Below are 23,170 nucleotides of genomic sequence, written 5' to 3'. Positions count from 1 at the left end.
TCAAAAAAGCAAAAGTAAGAAATAGAAGTAGATAAAACTGACCTAACAAGCTTTAAAAAAGATTAAAATAGCTGAGGACATTGATCAAGAAATCCTCCTGCATTTTCTTGATAGACGTTTTCTAAGGTATCTGAAGGAAGAAAAAAAACTACGGGATCAATGGTGGGACAGCCTTAGACTCATTCTGCCTGACCATATTTTACGAGACAGGTATATTGTTGTAAATGAGATTATCCATATAATTTTAGTTCAAAATAAAATATGAACTACAGTAATGCTCCAATGGGATATGTCAAGGTGAAACCGGAGCTTTTAAATCTGCATTTTTTCATGCTAATGCATTGCTTGATTTCTAAATGAAAACTATCAGATGCTCAACAATTTGAATTATAAGTTAATTTAGAAACACCTTTTAGGCCGTTAGTTAGACCACACTAGCTGTAATATGTGGCAGTTTTAAAAATAAACAAACATGAAACTAGTGCACAAAGATAAAGAATGAACTTCAGCTGCAACATAACTTTCCAACAGAATGCAAATTTGCATCTCGTACCTGATTGTCAGGGAAGCGATTTTTAACAAGTCTTACAAGTTTCTGATTTGCCTTTATGTCCTAAGGCTTGTTGCATTAATGAACTACCCGGAAAGATATTACCTAAGAGAATAATATATGCCTGCTGATAACAACGTCGTTGTATAACGAAGTATATGTCAGCATGATACCTCTGTCATCCATTGGCAAGTAAGATCTTAGAGCACTGGAATACAAAGCTGATTGCTGGAGATTTTTTATCTCTGACTTAGATAATTGCTGGCTATGAACAGTAGCGTTTAGTAGTTTGATTAAAACACTGCTCTCTGAAGTGGACACCTGTTTTTCATAGATTCTCAGGGGCTTTCAGGTTGAGAAGGACCTCAGGAGGTCTCTCATCCAAGCTCTTGCTCAAAGCAATGCCAGCTCTGAGGTCAGACCAGGTTGCTCAAGGTTTTATCCAGTGTGGTCTTGAAAACCTTCAAAATTGGCCTCTCTGTACAACCTGTTGCCCTGCTCAGCTTGAAGGGTGGCTTAAGGTTTTTTCCTTAGCCAGTCAGAATCTTTTTTTCAGTTTGCAGTCATTGCCTCCTATCATCCCACAGGAAACCACTGCAAAGGGCCTGGCTCTGTCCTCTAAGTATTGATACATAACTAGAAATGAATTAATTACAAATGACGTTAGAGCTTCAAGGCCTCACATTGCTTCCCTTTGCTGAATGAAAGGCATGTGAAATTAAAGTGGAATGGATAATTCTGAATGAAGAAATAGTGTTATACTTGCTCTAATTTATTAGTTGTTAGAAATATATTCGCTCATTCAAGATACTTAGATACCTAGACACAGAAATTATCAATGAATAATACCTTTTTTTTCATTGAAGTATAAAAAAAACTTTTCTAATCTAGGGTGTACAATAAAATAAACTTTATTGCAGTTCTTCTGATGGATCCCTGGAAGTGATATATGCAATGAATGCATCTGTGATTTTATCTTTCTGGATTGCTACAAAGTTGTCCACTAAGTAAAAGTTTTTCATTATCTAATAATTATTCTTAAAAGAGCTAGAGCCTTTTATGAAGTTAATACTAATCTCAATGAAACTGCTGCAGAAATAAGAAGTACTACATGCTGTATTACTACATGCAGGCTACTACACGAGACCTATTACTAGCTCTTTTGTATAATTCTCACTAAGGTTAGTAGAACACAAAGGAAATCTCTCATGCAGGTATGTAAAAATACACCTATCATATCAAGATTTCTACGGGTCCTAAGATATAGGCTGATGAAAAAAATAGATGTCCACTGACTGGCCAAAATAGTCAACTTGAATTTGATTTCATGTTCTCACTGATGGATACATTTCAGTCCTTAGCTTGGAGAAATACTAAAACTGATTCTCTTCTGGAGCTCAGAAAAAAATAAATGGATTTTGCACACCAGTGTTATAAATAAGCTCAAATACACACAGTTATTATTATTGTTGCTCAGTAGGTAAGGGTCTTTTTTTGGTTATTAGAGACTTGTAACAGACTCCTAGAAGAGCTACATAGGACCCTATTCTCATAAAGCTATGCGATCATTCCAACTGACTGAAAAAGATTTGTTAGTTAAACAAACATCAGATAAAATAATACCAATGACATTTAAGAGCCTAATCCGAGCACAGAACTGAGCAAAAAGACATTGTAAGAATTACTTCTGAAATGTACTGAGCACTCATAACTTGAAAATTAGGTCCTCTTACAGTATTTTAGGATGGATACCCACAAAAAAAATCAATTACCTACATAACTAATCTCTTGAGAATTTTGCAAGTTCGTACATAAAAACTAGATGTCACTGTTCCATTCTGTCCTACCATTCTGGGTAACATTCTTGGTGACATTCACCAAATTCATGATGTAAGATATGACCATTGTACTTCCACTCAAATATATGGAATTGCACCAATAGTTAGTTTTGCTTATCTTTTAGCAGCTCCATGTGGGGAATTATAGAAACAAAGAGCCATGCTTACATCCTAAAACTCGCAACTCTCCTGATCTTCTGTTCTGTAGCTATTTCATTTTTGCATCAGTTTCAGTGATGTGAAGCTAACCAAAATGCTTTCAAGTATGTAACAGTACATAGTGCTTAACTGCTGTTTTTTCTGATACTCTTGAATAAGATTATTCTACCTCTAATGTGTAGTCTTCAAACTTATATACTTTGTTCATTTCAAGCAACACCTTTGGGTGATTCCTAACTACATTTTGTTTTAAGGTAAAAAAACACTTGGGGTAATAACCATTTTGAATGTATTACTGACTCACTTTTTCATTATTTGTGAAGACTCTATTCAGATAATGAACCTTAAAATCTGCTGCTTTTTCCTCTGTTAGTCTTGACAAAGTGGTAATGCAAGCTAAGAAAAAGCTTAGCAATGGGTCAGTACAGCAGCATTCTTTCTTGTGATAGATCCTATCTTTGCCTATCAGTAGTCTTTCATTAGCCACAACTAAGACTGTAATAACAGGAGATCTGTGGTCCTTTGAAAGTGCATCAGATGCTTAAACTATGATCCTGTGTTTTGACCACGAGGGGGAAAAAAATTCTGTCATTTCTGCCTGGCCTCACTGAGGCCTGACACATTTTCATTTTAAGATGACAAAACCAGGACAAACCAACCACCTGAAATACCTTTGATCTAAAAAGATGTTTTGGTTACATATACTAAGACTAAACCTTAGGTGTTTACTAGCTGGGTTTTAATGTGAATGATGAAGCAAGAAGGCTATTCCATTAAACACGTCAGGCTTTTCAATATTCTTCACAAAACCAATCTCTTAAAAAGCAGAACACCTTAAATTTGAGAGATTAATACAGAATCAAAACAAATTAATTAAAAGAATCAGAAAAGAGCCTTGTAGGTATACCTAGACTGAGATGAGATAGCAGATGAAATAGTGGAAGCTGCTAATGACATGTTCTTGGACCCAAGGAAAGGCTTAGGTTGCGAAATAGAGCTGGGGGCTGCAAGCACTCTGCAGAAGACACAGTAAAAGCATGAAAGCATGTACAAAATAATTTCACAGGGAGAAAATCATGATATCAGAACCAAACTTTGTCAGAGTTCAGGTACAAGAAGACTGCTGTATAGTTACCAGGAACCGGTTTTCTGTAGTGTACATCTGCAGACTTACAGAATAGCACAACCAAGCAACATCCCTACAGAACACAAGACAAAATGCACACATAATGTAAAAGACCTTAAAAACAGAATGTATTGAAAAGTAAGACAGACAATACTTCAGGACAGGACTTTTACCAACAATACATATTTTTACCTGCAAGATCTGAGGATGTTTGAGTCTGAATTCAAGCTAAACATTTTAATATGAAAACAATACCAGATAAAGAATTTTCCTTAAAAGTTATTGGCATGATTAGTTGGGTAGAGGCATTTGTTTTTGAGGCACGTATTACATAATTCATTTTTTTCATGTTACAGTTTCAACAACGGGATAAAATTGCTTAAGCCATATCATTATTTCAGGTGACATGACTTTCAGCACACTTCTGAATTACAGTATAATACCTTATTCAAACCTCCTTTGCTGGCTGGATGATTGGTTTTCTTGCACTGGAAATAAAAGCACTGGAATCCAGTAGGTGATGATTTGGAAAAAAATGACTGAAGTGAAAAACTAAGTAGTTGGTATACATATATAATTTAAGTGAAATAGAGAAAATTAAACAAGAAAGAGAGATAAGAAGACTTCCAAATCTATTTACAGAATTCTAACATACAGCAGACTACATCTTAGATCTCACTTATTTAAAGGAGTTTGTATTACTGATTATGTGTTTTTCCTTGGATTTTTAAAAGCATGATAAAATATAAACATTTTAGGAATATTAATGTAGCAAAACCCAAAGAAGAATGAATAATATACAGCAAAATTTCACTCTTACTATCCCCAAAACTACTGTAATGTGACAGCAGCATAAATCCCATTTATTTCTTCACAGACTGAGTCTGATCGCTTCTGATATACCACTATAACTCCTAGAAACTCACATTAGCTCTATAACTGAACTGTATTAGAAAAAAAATGTAGATCAAACTATTAGAGATGAATTGACTTAATACTCAGTGCACTCAATCATAAGATGTGTGGTTTTACTGGTCACTGTCCATCCTGTTCTACTGGCATCTGCTACAATATGATAAGCTCAATCACATGAGTAAATTATATGTTTTTTGAATTTTCCATTTCATGTCATACTTTAGAAATGCTATTAAGACAAGCTGTGAGATGTTGTTTTGGTTTTATTACAAGCAGTGAAAAAACACTTTCAGTTTTAACTCCAAAGTTGTTTTTTTGAAAATGTAAACTATATACCAGACAATGCTATTTTTAAAGAAATATTTTTAGGGCAGTTTTATTTTGCAAGTTCTTTGCAAACATGAACGTACTTTAAAATAAGAAAAAAAAAATCAAAAATACATAAAAGCATATAAAAAGGCTACAGCATGTACATACAACATTCTTAAGTTTAGAATGTGTATGCAGCATTTCCAGAGCCATACAGGGGTACATCTGCAAAAGGAAAAAGCAACGAAGCGTTACCTTTGGAAGGAGGATGAGAAAGACTCTTGCACTACTGAGGTGGGAGTGGTTGCTGGCGGTGTCATCAGACTGGCTGTATTTTGAGCAGCAGTAGCAGGCTGATGTGCTGAAGCATGTGGTGCAGGAGCAGAGGCAGAGCTGGTAGACACCGGAGCATGCTCAACAGGGATACTAATTAGAGTTAAATTAAATAAAACAAGAAGCATCTTAAAAAATGCATATTTAAATGTAAAGCATGAAACCTATGTTTGCACCTGAATCTGCAAACATAGTAGCAGGCTGTGTTACTGAGAGAAAAGCACAATAATGGGGGGGGGGGGGGGGGGCAGCGGAGGATAAAAAAGACATTTGTTAGGCCTTTTCATATGAGCAGTTAAGACTGTAATGCAGTTTTTGGTCCTGACTGAAATTTATCCCAGATCTTATACAACACTGAAGTCCTCTTCCCACTGAAGAGGACTGTTTCCAGCAACAGGGAGTGTGGCGTGCAGTACTTTGATAGCTGTACAGACTCTTTCACAAACTCTGTGAGTTAGGATAAATTTCATGCAATAATTACTCCAGGAGCTGAAGTTTACATTAAAGAGTAAACCTCCTAATTAGATGAAGAAAAGCAGTTTAAGGGATATTATTATAGTTTTGTAGCAGCAGGTTTCCTGCAGGTTCTGAAAGTCTAGAGATACAGTCAGCACACTTCTGTGCTGACTTCAGTCAGTTTTCTGCCATATAGGTACTGGAAAGATGTATTTAGGAGTCCACTGATTGTTAGCTCATCTCTGCCCTAAATGCACTGCATGTTATGCTGGCCAACCTATCGAATGATAAGACACCTCACCTTTTTACACATAAGAAGAATATGTAATGGAAAAAAAAAAAGTAGCATAACATTTTATTATCTAGGTTTAAAACCACTTGGGTGATGAGCATGAGTTATCCTTGGGGTCCTCTTGTGGCACAGATAAAATAAACATTTTTACTTCTCTGTTCCATGTTATCTTTGATTGCAAAATAGATTTAAATGATCAAAGTCTAGTCTTGCATCCTGTGGCCATTTTGCTAACGTCTTGCACTGCTTGCTATGTGAGCGTGCAGTGCTCGTTAACATATTTTAGCCTTACACCATCACTCAGATTGGAAAGTATTATTCAGCTGTTACAGACAGACAAATCAGGTAAAGTTGATCCATTAAACAACCTTGAAAGTTAATTTAGAGTTAAAAATTGAAACAATCTTCTGTGAGGTTCAGTTTGTCTCCCACTAGCTCTTCTTAGCATCCAATGAAAAAAATATATATATTTTGATGGATTTACAAGATTCTAGGTCTTTGCTGATTGTGTCAATGAATTGGATATTAACAAAAGGAGAGTAATATGTATATTCATTATTTAGTTGTCAATAAAACAAAAAAAATCACTATGTCATTTAAAAGTTCTCAGTGGGGGAGCGGGGAGTTCTGTCTTTCAGCCATTCTGTCTAATATTCTCTTTTGCTTCTCTCAGAAACACTGATCTTACAAGTCGTACTCCTCAGGAGCTAGAATGAGAGTTTAGTACTTCACAATTCAGGATACCCCTGGCTCTTCAAGGGACTGTCCCATTTCCCCTGTCCTCCTCTCATATGACACTTTGTTCTGTGGGTTTGGTAATCTAAGTGATGGAATCTTAGCTCTTATTTCAGCTAAGTATTTTACTGTTTGATTAGCTGAAACGGAAGCATCTTTGCTACATCCACCAATTAAACATAGCAAGTGGACTTTTGAACATACTCATCCTGTTTGCAATTCTGGATTTCAAATCAGTATGTGAAAAACTTTTGCATTACTTTTGCAAAAGTTTGTTCATCATAATCTGCATTTAAATTCAAGATTAACTATCCCTCCTGATGCATTTGCATTAGGTTGTAATTTTTTCCACTTCATTAATACTGCATCAATTAGATAGCTATGTAGCAAAGTAGCTGTATCTTACACATCACAGCTATGGATCATAGGCTAGTCTATTACTGAGTTTTAACGTAAAGGAACACTCGCACAATTCCCCTCAGCAACAGCGGGCGCTGGAATTTTCACATTACATGTTGACTCAAAATTTTGTACTTACACATCTTTGATTGAGCAAACATGAAAGGACAAACTGTACAACATTATATTCCATTTTATAATGGAATTTCATGCATGTCCTAAAAACAAACAATGATTTCACCTATTTTGTCTATTTCCACTGAAATGAAAATTGCTACAGATATCAAAAGAATCAAAACTTTATACCTTAAATAGAAGAAAATAGTGAGGTTACTTATATGTTGTAACAATCTCCAAAATGTTAACCAAAACACATACTCATTGATACATATTAAAGAAGAAGAAGAAAAAAAAAAAGAGGAAAGAGGAAAAGAGGAGAATGTATGTAGACAAGGACCTGTATGGAGACAGATGTCAACTGGACAAACAGATATGAACTAAATGCAAATATACTGAAATACCTTTAAAAAAATAAGAGAAATAGAAATTTTATCTTACATGCTGTAATAGATTTTTAATGCAAGTAAAATGTTAGAGGCTTGATCACATTCCTGCAGGGCAGAACACATTAACTGTTTAACAGAAAAAGGAAGTAGAATAGATAAAAATGAAATATATAAAAACCTTAAAACTCAGGGTGATCGTACTACATATAATGTGTACAGTTGTAACTAATTCTTTTTTATAGAAAATAATTCAGACTAACTTGACTGTTTTTAATTGACCCACTATGAATTTTAAATAGATATTTTATGTAGATATTCATTTATTTTTTTTCCCCAAATTGCCTCCTTTCTAGAACTTCAATTTATTATTTTTATTTTTAAAGTTATTCAGGTGTGGAAGAATTTTGAGAGTTAGCAAATGTGAATGCTGTTTTATAAAAAAGTCATCTATTTTAAGAGCATCACTATTAAGTTTGCTTTCTATTTTAAACAGGTATTCTGTACACTTTTATTCTTTACAGTATTTTGCATTTTAAGAAAAATCAAAGGAAATGTATCTTCTGAAACATCTCTGTATTTGTAACAAACATAAAATGCATGATGTGAGTACGTTAAGTGGATGAACACAAACACATACTCTTCTCAACTGATTTTCACTCATGAAAAGTAACACAGATCAGTAGAGGTTAAGAGGATAATAATGGTTAACAACTGTAATGAGGAAACAGAGCAACAAATGCACTCAAACATTGAAAATAAATCGCAGATGACTCCTTGTGATCTCAGTAGAGTCCTAAATTATGTGACTTTCTGTCCAAATAATCTAATAGATTATTACAGCTGCACTTGGTCTCCTTGTAATGCATGAAGTCCTTTTTGTTTCAAGTCATCCAACAGATCTCTTGTATAAAATTGAAAATATAAGGGACAAAATCAAAATGAATAGGCAAAACTTAACTGTTTTACATTAGCATTTTTAGAAAAAAAAGTGCTGGAGAAGATATTTAGAGAAAGACCGTGGAAGAATTTTGCATTTGAATATGGGAATGCTTGTAGAAATACAGTGAATAGTATCAGCTGTTGCTTTTCTGCAGAAGGTGCTTAATTGCTCTAGCCTGTATATTCTAGATGAAATCCTTAAGAGTGTCACTTTAACATGTAAAATCCATGGGAACTTGAGGTTGCTGGAATTTATGGAACTTACACATCTGCCTTTTAGGCCGTGGGCATTCTTGTCTGGAAGAGTTAGAGATTGTTATTACCAAACCATTCCAAAGCTCCAAACCAGGTCAGTTACGCAGTTACACGTCACAGTGTACCTTTGATTACTGGATGAAGTTAGAGGGACTTTCTGGCCAGTAGTGATGAAACTGGCTTCCCTCTGACTTGTACCCGCTCCAAGCCTCACAGACCCCTTGGAGGCCACTGGCTTAGCATTGTCAGTGTTGGCATCCTTGGTGCATGACTGAGGAGGATGCCAAATACTTGAGGTCACATACTGTGGCGCATGCGTAGTAGCTGAAGGCCTGGGTAACAAAGATTACAAGGGAATTTGTAAATGAGATATTTGTTATCATGTCACCAAATTCCTAGATAATAGCAAGTTTTTGAGGGAGAGGGAGAATTCCAGCCATAGAAGCTGGTTGCTTTAACAGAAAAAGGGTTGTTTGTTTTTTTGTTGTTTTCAGAGATACTTGGTGTTCTCTATCCATGCTAAATAAAGCAGCACTCTAGAACACTAATACCTGTCCCTTTAAGACAGCAGTTATTATTTGTATGCAGCAGGCAAAGCTGGGGCAGGAGAGCCACACGAGAAGACTAACAAAGGTGCTGAACCTCTTAACTGAAAAATCAAGTCTGGGTTTAATAATGAAGGCTTCGTTTTTCTGTCTTCTCTTTTTCCTGGAAGATTTAAATCTGTAAATAAATCTGCAGTGTCCTCTTTTTGTATCCCTAAATTCCTTACACCATAGGAGATCATCATGGTACTGCATTTGAAATCGTGACAAAGCTTGATAGTTCATTACAGCTTAAGACCAGGAAAGGATTTAAGAACTCCGAGAAGTACCTTGTGTTAAATCTGGAAACCATATTGCTAGGCATATCAAAGTAAGACACATAGCAAAGCTGTGATGATAATGGATGTGGAGAAAAGCTATGGTGTGACAAACCATGCAAGATTAAGGCAAAGTAGTGTGACACTAACACCAGTCATACATCAGAAACTGTTCCTGGTAAAATCCAAAAGAAGAGATTTCAGTGGAGCAGCTGCACAGTCCTGTAGATGGTTTTGCAAAAGTCAAACAGCTACTGAAATGCTAACGTGTTACATCGGTTTTCAATTTAATTTATATACACTTGTTACGCAGGAATCAAGGGTTTTATTTCATTCTTCTGACAAAATTCTTATTTTACCTATTGTTCCAAGTGCCAGTTACCATTGCTCGTGACATTAGTGAGGATAATGCTTACACTTGGATTTTAGTTCTATGCGACCTTTGTTCAAATGCGAGAAGTCTTAAAAACAAAGTAGCTGTGCACTGTTTATGGAGGGATGAACAAGACAGAAAAGCAGTGAGGTAAAAATTGTTTCATGGCATGAACTAATAAGAGGCATTTCTTTGCTCCATTAAATAATTGATCACATTAATTTCCTTTGTTCCAGTACTTGTGTGTACCTTTATAGATGTATTTCTATACGTAACTGCAAAGTGTGCTGAGATTCTTTGGTAGAAAACCACTTACGAATTGAAAGAAGTTACTTACAGTGGTATGTTTTGAACCTCAAAGCCCAGCAAGGATAAAACAACATATGCAAGAATCAGATTTAAAAATGTTCTCACAATACCCAAAAGATTCTTACTTTGATCTTAAAAGTATCTTGAACAACCTAGACAAAGTTTAAAATGGAAATTGTTCTTAAAATCCCAAACGGGCAACATTCCATTTCAACAAGACTTGATAAAAGCTTCTCATTTTTCAGGCTTATAAGTCGAGCTAGTTGATCTCCCTGCCCTGTTTCATAGTCTGCTACCATCTCATAGAAATTTGAACTCTACATTAAAAAGAAATGCCCCAAAACCTTAGTTGCGACCTCTATCCTTATTTGTCCACTCAAATTGTACAAATTTCATATGGCTTTGAGGTAAGAACAATATGAGTAAAGTGGAGGCAAATTGAACAGGAAGAAACAGAACACGCAGAGCAAACATTACCTGTTTTCTGATGCTGCTGCAACATTTTCCTTGTCTCTGTGAAAGGAGGGGATACCATATGAATAAAATAAATGCAACTCTAAGTGGTGGTGGGGGGAAACAAAAACAAAACACAAAAACAACAACAAAGAAAACCAACCACACAGGGCAAAAGAAGATGAATTGAGGAGAAATGTTTGGTTGCCAAAAGCATCCTAGAGTGGTTGCTTGTAAATATAGCTGAGAGAAACACCTTCAGCTCTCCAAGTGAAACCCACTGAATTTGCAAGCTTCCTGTGAGGTTTTTCACTTGTTTAATATTAAAGAAAAATGAAGAAAAATGAAGTTACAAATCTGGCATTATCTATATATATAATTTTAGGCATAATTTTGACTTAAAGTTCGCTTTTAAAAGAAAAATACAATTTTATTCCAGCAAAACATAATCTGATGCTAACTCCAATTGGTAAAAATCAGACTTGGGCAGTCTTCAAGGATCCAGTACTATGAAGTGATAAGGAATTAAATACTTAACAAAGACTCACATTTGATGGACTGTATATGTCTGGCCTCACTTAAAAGTTCTCTGTCCTGCCCAAATAAGTACTAGTTTTCTCAGTTCTAAGATTGATTAGAAACAAGAAAAGTCATCCCTTCAGAAGTGAGAAATAAGTCCACCTCAATTTCAGTGACAGAACATTAAGCTGTTATCCTGTAAACACTCACACATGCTTACAGAAATAAATGATCAGTTTAAGTGCAAGCAACTGCATAGTTGTGGAAGAAGTTTAACATATGGGTATTTTCATGAACACTATAATCCTTAAGCTCTAGACTCCTATGTTTGAAATCCAGTTGAGTTAAGTAACTGAGGTAAGTCTCAATATTTTGCAATATGGTGGGCTACATCTTTTCTTAGTCAATAAATTGTGCTGAAATTTCAGCATGTTTAAAGTTAAAATATGCCAAATTAGAGCACTTTCCATAACTGGGATCTAAAATTACAAGACACAAAGCAAATGCCCTCATTTAACCAACTGAACCTCCTTTCTGAAAAGTTCTTCAATATAAGAAATACAAGAATTTATTTAACTTTTTTTGCTGAGTGCCAATCATTGCCTTAAATTAGGTTTCAAAGACTGTTCTTAGTATTTTCCACATTATTAGTAGTATTTTATATGTTGGTCTGTGTTTATCTATATACACATGCATACATACACACATACACTTCCCTTAGTTTAGCACCAGTAAGGTAATAAACACCAGTCCATCAACAAAGATTTGGGCATAGATACTCTCTACCCTCCCAATTTTTAAAAGCTCTTGACTAAAACGTAACCCCAAAATAAATGAATTGAAGCCAGACTTTCAAACACAGAAGTAGATCTGAAATGAGCATCAGATGTGTCTAAGAATATTACTCCGGTCAGAATGGAAGAACTTGACTTGAACATAAATACCACCTAATAAGATGAATTGTTCACCACTCTAAAGCAATGAGAAACCAAACACTATCTGTATGGTAACCAAGCTGCAAGTTCACTGGAATGTCCTGTGTTGGAAAGCCAGGCTGAAACAAAGTGGGGGAGGATGGATTAGAAACTGGGGGGGCGTACAGGTAGGATAGGAAAGTGTTAGCATACCAAGAGCCATAATCATGCACCAGACTTAAAAAAAACACAGTTGCAGCCAAAAGAGAATAAGGCATTGTTTATTTCCAGTGTTACCAAATATTCATGAAAAAATATAGGCAAGAGCAAAAAGCAAGCAGTTAGTGGTAGGGCAGAAGCAGCATTAAGCATCTGGTGTTACTATTAATTTGATCAAAACTCTTCCGCTCTCCTAGCTGTGGCTATACAGAAAAACGCAGAAGAATGTCACTTGACTGTAAGGTTGGGATTTTACAAAAGCTTTTTCCCTGAGCATATCAGTATAGGACAATGTTGAATGACAATGGCAGGGGGAGTTTTGAAGGTTACAGATAGAGAGAGATGTATAGTAAACATACTTCCACAGAATAAAGCAAAGGAAAAGGCGGAGAGTAAAAGAAAGACAAGCTCAAAAGGCACACAATAGTTCCTCAAGGGTTTGCTTTCACAAACTATTTATCTTCCCAGTCAACAGGAGTAATTCCTGTTCTGCTAACAGTGAGAAAGGGTCAAGATCAGATCTGTCTTTTATTGGAGATACTCGTATTTCAAGAACAGGCTATTCAATTTGGAAATTCAATACATTTTCGTATTTTTCATTCAACTGTTTTTGCAAACTAAATGTAGAATTCATTTTACTTTTGAGTCAAATACATCGCTGGGAAAGGCTTGGTAAACTGGATACCTTTACATGAAATAAATTGGCTCAGAATATTAGGAACAGTTTGTATCTTTGTGGTTACACAGGCTGCTCAAATGACACTAGTTTTGAGCTACCTGGGCAAGATTTAATATTAATTTTTTTTTTTTTTCCCCTCCCTACAGTCCCTTTAGGTCCCTAGCTAAAAGTCTTTTGATAGAAAGGCCTTATTCAATGACTATTTGAGAGAACACTCCAACTCCCACAGCTTTCATTAAATATTGGACACGTCTCAAACAAGACTTCTGTATGCAGCAGACTGTCTATCCCAGTAACTCGGTATGTTATACAGTGGAAGCTACAAAATGTTTCCTTCTCATAAAGCTCTGCTATGTGATATGGTCATAAAGACAGAGTGAATGGAATGACTCAAATAGAATCCTTCCCTCCCCCACAATAGCAAGGGCTATATCAGTTGTGGTAACAAAATGCAAAGTTCATTTGCATTATGTTCATTCAGCTTGTGCGTTCTAGTGGACACTAAGACAGGGAGAAACTTCAGAGAGCTTCTAATGACTGATTCTGATGAATCTGAACTGTATGTACTGGGCAGCAGAACACTTTACCATTTTATATTTGGAAACCAAATGTAAAAAGATTTCCAGTCATGTACACGTAACAAGCAAATCGAGATTCTGAGAATGTGCATCCACCTTCCATCTATCTTCCCCTTAACAGCTACTTGCTATTCCACTAAAATGTAGAGACAGAATCATTTGATCTGTAATGAAGATCCAAAGGCATCAGAAAAGACTGGCATCCTGAGAGACCACGGTCTTTCAAATCTTCTGTCTTTCAGTACTGAAGCAATAAACGAACACCAGAATTATTTATTCTCAGTATTGCCATACAGCAAGTTGTTCTCATTTTACAGATGAGGAACTAAATAAAATTGTCCATGGCTAAGGTCTGTGGCAGGGCAGAGAATTGAAATGAGTCAATCCCCAAAACTCAACTAAGTATTGAAAATATCAACTCTCACCCTCTTTAGTAAGAAATCATGGAGCTATTATAAATATTACTATTCAGTTTTTCAGTATTTTCCTGTATTGATCATCCAACAGTCTTCTATCGAAGAAGATGCCTGACAGATCTGCTGTCAAAGAGTAAATAGTTACTAAAGACTTACAGATTATTAGGGGCTATATCTCTCAAAATTAAAAATTCTGTTTTTCTAGCAGCATGTTGTGAATTTACAGGACTTTTCCTTATGAGACTAACAATAGCTTTCATCCTAACAGATACTTATATTTACAGAAACATATTTATCTATGGATAAAGTTTCCTTTTAAGAAATTAAAGTCACAAAATAATTTTAAAAAATTTCTTACAGGTTATCTAGGGAGAAGCTTGTATGAAAAGTTATTTTCTAATTGTCTTCCAAACATTTTTTGCCTCGAAGGCATGAGATACTGATACTGTTGGAAACTGTACACTGAGCTACATTAACTGCTGTTCTGATCCAGTGAGGCATTTTCTAGCTTTCTGTGTTTGCAGCTAGGAATTTTTCTACAGACACATGAATATAAAATCATTGAGATGGCTTCCCCCCAAGCTGTATTTTTGTAACTGTAACAAACTATTATCTTAACAAAGACACCACAAGACACACAAAAAAATCATAGGCAGTTAACTGGAGAGGACAGAAGATGACTATCATGCTGGTTTAGTTAAAACTTTAGCTTGGGATCAGAAAAAAGGAGTAGAAGAAGAGCTAGTCTCTCTTTCAGCCACTGTAGTTAAGAATGTGAGCAGCCCACGCCAAAACGATCACAGTATATCCTGCTAGTACGTCTGCTTTTCAAAACAGGGAAATACGTTTCTCCCAGAAGGTATCCTGGTTTGTGCAGACAGTGCCACAGAATAGCAAAAGCATTGCCATATACTCAGTGAAAAAAAACCAGCCAACTCATTCTCAATAGGTAGTATGAAACCCAGTCAAAGCAGCTCACTAAATCACAGCAAGTACCTGCCACAGATGCATTTTAGTGGCATCTACTAGTATGCTGTTACATTAAGCATTCAAATAATAAATACATCTAGAAATACAGCAGCATCTGCGTTTGTGAAAGGGAAGATAACTTGTCCAAGATTTATGTAGGGACATTTGGCATGCAAGTATGTACTCCAATTTATCTTATTGGAAAACAAAGCACTTTAATAAGAACAAAGACTGTAAAATCCTGAGTATAGGCAACAATTTAAGTCTGGGTATTTTTGAGCTCAAAAGCTACTGCAGATAGTTTTCCCCTATCATAGCCTTAACTCTGTAATCAGATCTATTTGAACGGTTCCCTCTATTTTTTTTAGAACCCCATTGGTAAAGCACAAACATCTGCCAGCAAGCACCTGAACACAGGATCAGGACTTTCAGTTTGTATTTGTGCACTTCTTTGTCTACAGTGCTCTCAAGTTCAGCTATTGTACACTGGAATTGATTCCCCAGTCACTGAACCATTCTCTCTCATCACGACTTCATATTGCTGCAGGGCAGCTGAGAGAAAAACAAGAACTCATTGATCTCACTGTCAGCTGGCAGTTTTTTAGAGCCAATTTTTAATTTGTGCACATTGATGATGAGAAACTTCATACTTTCTCTACATGGCATTTTCATCCATTTGAAGGTGCATTAGTGCATCTTTTCTGCTTGGTTCCTGAACCAAGTAACTAAGTGGTACGAGTTACAGCAGTTGTCTTTTTTTTTTTTCTTCTTCTTCCCCAGAACATGGATTACATTTTATTTCACAGATTCCCTTAAGAGTTTTCTCACCTTCCCTCTCTCTTATTTGTAATCATATAACATTTTGGTCAACAACAACAATTGTTTACATGGAAATGAACTATTAGGAAATGGTTAGTATTTAGCATAATTCTGCTGACATTAATGCAATTTAGAAAAGCAGGATAAAAGGAAGCAATGCCAGTGCTATGCCATCAGCCAGTTCTCAGCTTGCCCTAAGCAACGCTCTGTGAACCAGTCAGAATCCACAGACCGCAGCTTGGGACTTTGGGCTTACCCATGCCTATTGGAAAGTTGCTACATGCAAGAACTGCTTTTTTCTCGTTGAACTGAAGGCGATGGCAGATAACAGAGTACAGTAAGAGACGAAGGCAGTGCTGTGCACTGGTATTTTGGTTAGCCATCAGCATTGGTGGAAGGACGCATACAGGCAACTCAAAAGTTACACAGAAGGAATTCAAGTAATGTGAATTTCTGCCCATGCTGAAATGTGGACAGTAACATGCAGAAGAGCAAGATGGTAAAAGAGATTTTAAAATAGAGTTTACTACACCCACACACACAAGTGAATCTTGAGCTTTGACAAGATCTGTTAGCTTATGCATTACTTTCTGTATTTCAATGAAGATTTCATTGTATTTGCTTGTTTCATCTGGAGGCCTCACTCTTTCACCTTTGAGCAAGTGCATTCAACTGGATACAGCAGACCTAATGGCTCCTATCTTTGATCAAGGAGTTCTACAGAGAACTGGCTTGGAAACAAGGAATCTATGGTCTCTAAATTCACTTCTCCCACAGAACTTCAAGGAGTATTTGCAATGTTTTGGGAAGACATATTTGATCAATTTTCCCTTCTGGTTTCACTCCAACATTCCATAGAAACAATTGCGTTTATTCACTATTTCTACATTTTTGTCACTCTTCAGGCACTAAAAGGTGAGTGAGGATCAGAATAAAATGATGTATTTGTTTAGTGTAGGAATCATGGACTGGCTCTATGATTCTGTGACTACTACACTAAATAAATACATCATTTTATTCTGATCCTCACTCACCTTTTAGTAATGATCCGTAAAACATGAAAACAAAACAAAACACACACAAAAGCTAACCACAGAAGTCTGCTTTATTTTGTGTGCTGTTGTAGAAAAATAAGCTACATCTTTCAGAAGGACTTCTGCTACTCTACCTAGCATAAAGATAGGAAGTTTTTGACTGTTGGTAAGTCAGCAAGGCTAACCATTGGAAATTTTGGCAAATGAAGGAAGGGGATGAAGGCACCTTTGCTTGTCTTGATGGTATCAGATGGATTTGTTAAGCAGAACAAAGAACGTTACAGTGCCTGGGAGCGAACTTTAGCCGTTTTTTTAAGAATATTGCAGAAGGCGGTTGATTAAAGAAAGCCATCATGTGGTACTACCAAGATCTACTACTGTCACGTACTTGGCCAAAATATTAAATTTTTACATTTGCAAAATGGAATTTGTTCAAAGGTCCCTTTATTTTCTGAAGGTGTAATGATAGTCCTAGTCACTGAAGCCTGTGGTAGACACTGCCAAAGAAGCCACAGAATCACTTATTCCCTGTGGGAACCTGAGCGTACAAGCAAAAAATGAGTCACCCCTTCCTGTCCATGAAGAAGGCTTCAGAAAGCTCTGTGATACATGAGTTTGACTTCTCAGAAGTGATAAAGTAGTCCCTAAAATATCTGTCCCTTACTACTGAAGATATACTCCACAATTGTACATAACGAGAGAGAAAATGCAATGAAGAGAAAATGACCTCTATGTTTTAACATAGCAAAAAAAAAAATAATTCTTCTCCTACCCATGCAGGCAGGCCTGAAAAGAGGGAGGCACAGAACCTTCCTTCTCTTGCAACTTTTTCATGCACAGAAGGAAGAGAGGTCAAGTTCTCATGCCTGCTTTCTTAAAGGCACACTCTTGCCACGTCCCATCAGCATGCACTGCATGCAGTCAGTACTCCTGCTGCAAACTAAGCACTGTAAGAGGTGAGGAGGAGGCCATTTGAGTAGAGGACAAGGCAGCAGTATTCAGGGAAAGGGTTAGTTCAGATCACACGGTCTTACACCACAGCAGAAGATGAGCATTTCCCTGTGTCATAACCAGACAAGCAGATTTACCTGGAAGGCCTGTTGGTTTTGATTTCCTAGTGGCATCAGCTTTGCTGTATCTTCATTAAATGCTTATAACACTAGGCTTTACTGGCAATATTGTGAAGGGCAAGGTACTAATATCACTATCCACGTACTACATTTTACTACGCTTATTGACATGGAGATTATTTAGAAGACACTATTGTCACCAATCCGGTGTCGTTTGCTCAGCAGAACCGTCATGGTTCAGAATACATTCAGCCTGGGAGAGGTTCGCCTGCCCCTCATCAGAGCTATTTTGAAGTACTACATGACTCCTTAGACTTAAGTGGGGAACCTAGTCTGAGCCTTATGTTCACTGAGACTAGTTCTCCTAGGCAAAACAGCGGACTTCCACAAATGGCCAAGAAGTGCTGGAAGATGGGGTTGGCTGATCAGAAACAACATACGAGAGGTGAGCCTGGACATATTAAAAATTGGATGTAACCAGGCCAGCCTTGACCTTTAGCCACAGCAAAGCTTAGTGGCTTCTCAAAGCTACTGATGAGTTCTCACCAGATCTAAGCCTGTCACAGCCTCCAGCAATGCAATGCAGTAGAATAACAAACGCAACCCAGTTTCTCCACCTTACAGAAAAGCCTGCCTCCTCCCCAGGAAGGAAAAACAAGGCCTGTTAATAGTTGCACAAGGAAATAAATGTAACGTTCATTTCTGGGGCTCTGAGATCACCATGACAACATAAAAGCAGATTTTTGAGGCATAATAGTCAAGCAAGTACAAAGCAAAATATAAATGAGAAGCTGGAGAGAAAAAAATGACTGGCTGAGTTTAATTAATGAAATTCAACAGTTGGGAGAATTATTATTTTTTATTTTTAAGGGGATTGGGCTAAGCAGTAGAAATATGTGGTGGTAAACAATCTTGCATTAGGGATTAATAACAACACCTACACAAAAAGGTCTTTTGGTCCTTCATTTAAAAAGTTTTAAAACTTACCAACTACTGAAGATTTTTTCTATTACTTTTTTTTTTTTTCTTCCTGTGCTTACATAAAGAACTGAAATTCTAAAAGCTTGTAGAGCATTTAGATTCTATTTTTTAGCCTCCAGGGAAACAGATAGTAGCTATACCTCTTTATGAGCGAGTCCATGGTATATATGCACTGTTTATTATTAAATCTACAGAAGTGGAGGTAAGATGTCCCTTAATTACATTTGCATTAATCTCATACCTAACCAAACAGTACTTTTCTGATCATTAAAAGGTATCTTTAAAAGTAACATTAAACATAAACATTCATACATAATATAGACATTTTGTTTTTAATTATAGCACATGCAGTAGGTGTATTTCAAATAAATAGTATCCATGTTCTGTTCATAAAATATTAAGGATACACAATTCTAGTTTAAGTCAAAACTCTCTCATGGACTTATTCAGAAAACTAATTTGGTTGAAAGTTACAACTGGAAGATTTTTTACTCAGGTACATTTGTTGTTTAAGAAAAAAGTGAACTGTGTTGATATTTTAAATTTTACCACAATCTTCCACACAGAAATAAAATTTACCAACTCTGAGTTGATGTCTGATCTAAACAACACTCAGAAAAAGTTAAAATGTTGCTCTTATTTTATGCAGTTCCATTATGCTGATTTTCCACAGATGCTAGTGAGATAAGATCAGAATTTGTTTGCATTCCCGTAAGGAAAATATAAATGAATGTTGTACATTAAATAGTATGTTTACTGAATTGCTATGGTACTTATATAGAAAAAAAGTGAAGTGCATTTTAAAATTAAATATTGCCCACGTGGTCTTAAGCAATACTCAAACAACTTTTTTTTTTTTTTTTTTAAATGTCAGCTAATTTTTTTTCTTCTTTAAACACTCACATATTTGGTTGATTCATGCAAAATCCTCTGTGAATAGGAGCTTTTCCTGCCCACAAATGAGAGTTTAAGTGTGCCTTGTTCTTGTACAGACTGTTGATATAAATTGCAGATGCTTGAAATCAGCAAGAAGTGTAAGATTTTCAATTGCACACATTAATCTCTTTGATCAGAATTACTGCTACCAGATAAAGGCACCTATTCTGCAGTTTAAACACTTCTATATAAAAAAATATTTCCTTAACTGGGCTGTAGGCAGGGCTGCAACATAATTAACTCTCTGTTGCTGAAGGAGAGACCTATGCTTTGTCACCAGAAACTTCTGCTTCAACTTCTGCTAAGGACTCCTAATGCAGGTTGCTGTAAGGGTTAACATCAACTGTTTCTATGGAATCCATAAATGCAGTTTGAGTTGCACTTAATGATCGGAACATAAACTAGAAAGGGAAGTGATACTTCACTTGGTGTACTTTATACAGAAACGTGGGGGCCTTTTGGATAGATGTGCTGCATTTTGACTGACACAGTTTTAAACTAAAGCGTTGCTGCAATGCTGAAACAAAGATCCCACTCAAAGCACCAGCAATGCCTCGGGTTCCTTTGCTGTGTGCACATATTAATGCATTATTGCCAGAGATTGCATAGTATTCAAATGGAATGGTCTGTGATGGTATTATCAATAGGTTGTCACCCATCAGTCATGCTATGTTCTCATTCACAACTAAGAATGTATTTGTTCATTTCTGTTGCTGTTTTTCCAACTACTTTGTCAGGTTTATTCTAATTCACATAATTCAATGGTCAGTAAGAACTACGTGTAATAGGGAAAATGTTTTTGACCACATTTTCTATTGTGGAAAGAAAAGTTTACCCTTTTTCAATAATAAGTTGAAGCAGTTATTTTTTCAAAACAGAATAAAGTACTGTGTAAAACAGGCACATAATTATTTCAGTTTTAAATCCTTTTATTTCAGATAAAGCATGCTGCTATATACAGAAAAACGTGGGTCAAACCAAGAACAATACAGAATGGGCAACACATTTCTTAAAACTTACAAGATGCTTTTAAAAGCTTCAGTGCACCAACAGTACTATATATTCTTTTCACTCCTAAACACATCTAGCAAAAAGTCCTGAATAATCACATTCTACCCCTATCTTTCATCTAATGACAAATTCAGGTTTCAAACAAATCTTACAGCAATGGTTTTAGCAAATAACTTTTGCTAGCATAATATATTGAAGAAAAATAATACTGCTAATGTCTTATTTCAAACAGCATCATTCGACTATGCAAACTAAGCATGCTGTATTTTAGCAAACTTTAGGCTAGGCTCAGTCAGCTTTCCTTTTCATCTTGCTTTCTCCTATTTAATTATCTTTACAGCCTCAGAAAAACTCATTAAAAGCTGAATTCCTCATCCTAAAGTAGATCTGTGAATAACTTTCCTTTATTTTCTCCTATAATCTAAGTCAAGAAAGTACAATAGTGATCTTTTCCTTCTATCTGTATATTGAAGTTACATTGAACGTCATAAAGGACAAAAGCTAATCTATTCTGTATCAAAGAACATGAACAGGGTTGTATGATTATTATTACTTTTGGTGACAGTGAGTGGATTCCAGGCTAACAACAGAAACCTACCAAAGACAGGCACTCAGAAAAAACCCCTAGCAGTAAGTCTTTCCTGTATGTGTGTGACACTCTTAGGCTCTAACTCAGGACAGCAGTTAATTCTTTACTGTAATTTTCTGTCTCACATATTTGCCCGCTAAATGTGGGCTTTTAACTTTTAACATTAAGGATTTGCGCCGACAGGCCGTGATGCCAGTTGCGCAATTTGGCAAAGCGTGGGCTGTTACGTTCCGTTTCAAACCTTTCCCTGTGGCATGAAGAAAGAGAGAGAGAAAGACAGAGACAGAGAGAGAGAAAGAGAGAGAAGAAAGAAAGGAGGGAGAAAGAAAGGGGTTAGGGAACATGACTACCACTCCCCTGCCTTACGACTAGGGCTATAGCAATTTATTTGGATTTTTTTCCCAGCTTTCGAATCAGCGCGAAGAAGGCTGGGTGATCCTTTTTAGACTGGGTATGAAGAGTTTTGCATTTGTTCATTTCTGAGAAGTAACTTGATATAACTTCATATTCTGTGACTTTTGCTTCGTATTACAGGGCTGCTTTTGCTAGAAATGCGGTGTAATCCCTGTGTTTTCCTGCCAGCGGATTCTCTTGGCTCTCCCCTCCCCAACCCAAGCAGTCCATGAAAGTTAATTCAGTACAAGAGCAAAATCAATGCAAGTATTTTCCATTCTGTAGTATCTGGGTCAATGTGTATGCAAGTATACATAGATACATTTACCTCCTGCTGTCCTGTAATCAGCCACAGGTTTCAGCAGTACTTTCTATAGGTTTTCTCAATAGAAGTGAATATAAGCATTGACAGTAACATAAATATTTCTGACCATTTGTGTTAAAGAGCAGAATGAAGTGGGATTTTAAAAAGCACAGTCCTGTGAAGTATCAATCACCTCTTGTGAATACCTTTGACTGCAGACTGAGGCACTTGAGCAAGTTGTAAGCAATGTTCAGCACCTCTCAGAGCTTAAACTTTTCTAGATGTTCTAGAGTTTGAATTCAGGTTTTGCAGATGAAAAGGTGGAGGGAGATGACATGGGATGAGAGCACAGTCAAGGAGATGCATATCATACAGAATGGAAAATTTGCAAATGTATTTGATTCATTGCAAACAAGTAAATTTCCCTTCATTATTTACACCCCGAATGCAAGACAACCATGTTAATGCAGCAGAACTTGAGAGCAAAATCAGCCAGACAGAAAGGAACAGACCAGCCTGGTTTTAATCCTCAGTCTGAATATAGCACAAGACAATTAACAGAGTAAATGTCAACAAATTCACTGATATTTCTATTTCTTCCTTCTAAATCTAAGGGAGTCTTGGTGTATGACTTCTTGAATTATCTTTTATATTTTTAAGTAATTAAAAAATATTTAAAAAAATTAATATTAAAAAAAGTATTTCTAGCTGAAATGCTGAAACTTCATGGTGGCATTTTTTCAAGTTATACTGTAACATACTAGTTACAGTGGTTCTTACATTAAATTTAAGAATTCCCTTACTGCTTCAAAGATATACCCCTCCATTCAAGGAAGCAGTATTAGGAAACATCTGCTTGACTTGAAATGGATGTCATCTTTCTGGAAGTGTTTCATAACAACCATCACAACAGCAAATTAATGTTTTCAT

The 23,170-nt window shown here is 36.2% G+C and overlaps 1 protein-coding gene and 1 long non-coding RNA gene across 23 annotated transcripts in view; one reads left to right on the top strand and one right to left on the bottom strand.

Moving 5' to 3' along the window:
• LDB3 (LIM domain binding 3) overlaps window positions 1–23,170 on the bottom strand; it is a 118,380-nt gene that overhangs the window by 19,835 nt on the left and 75,375 nt on the right. For 11 of the 22 annotated variants that reach the window (XM_035329596.1, XM_035329601.1, XM_035329598.1 and 8 more), the window contains 4 exons: window positions 10,834–10,869; window positions 8,938–9,144; window positions 5,153–5,323; window positions 3,455–3,562 (listed from right to left, as the gene is read on the bottom strand). In XM_035329596.1, the coding sequence (XP_035185487.1) occupies window positions 3,455–3,562; window positions 5,153–5,323; window positions 8,938–9,144; window positions 10,834–10,869 (522 nt within the window). Of the gene's footprint in view, window positions 1–3,454; window positions 3,563–5,152; window positions 5,324–8,937; window positions 9,145–10,833; window positions 10,870–20,851; window positions 21,791–23,170 lie in introns of those variants that run through there. The other 11 variants (XM_035329605.1, XM_035329606.1, XM_035329607.1 and 8 more) reach the window with 7 other exon arrangements.
• LOC118168898 overlaps window positions 1–23,170 on the top strand; it is a 75,310-nt gene that overhangs the window by 30,585 nt on the left and 21,555 nt on the right. The window lies entirely within an intron of this gene.

This window comes from Oxyura jamaicensis, chromosome 6 (genome assembly GCF_011077185.1).
Source record: "Oxyura jamaicensis isolate SHBP4307 breed ruddy duck chromosome 6, BPBGC_Ojam_1.0, whole genome shotgun sequence".
In the NCBI taxonomy this organism is placed as follows: domain Eukaryota; kingdom Metazoa; phylum Chordata; class Aves; order Anseriformes; family Anatidae; genus Oxyura; species Oxyura jamaicensis.
Note: the sequence above shows the minus strand (reverse complement) of the source record. Positions and strands in the feature narration are given on the sequence as shown.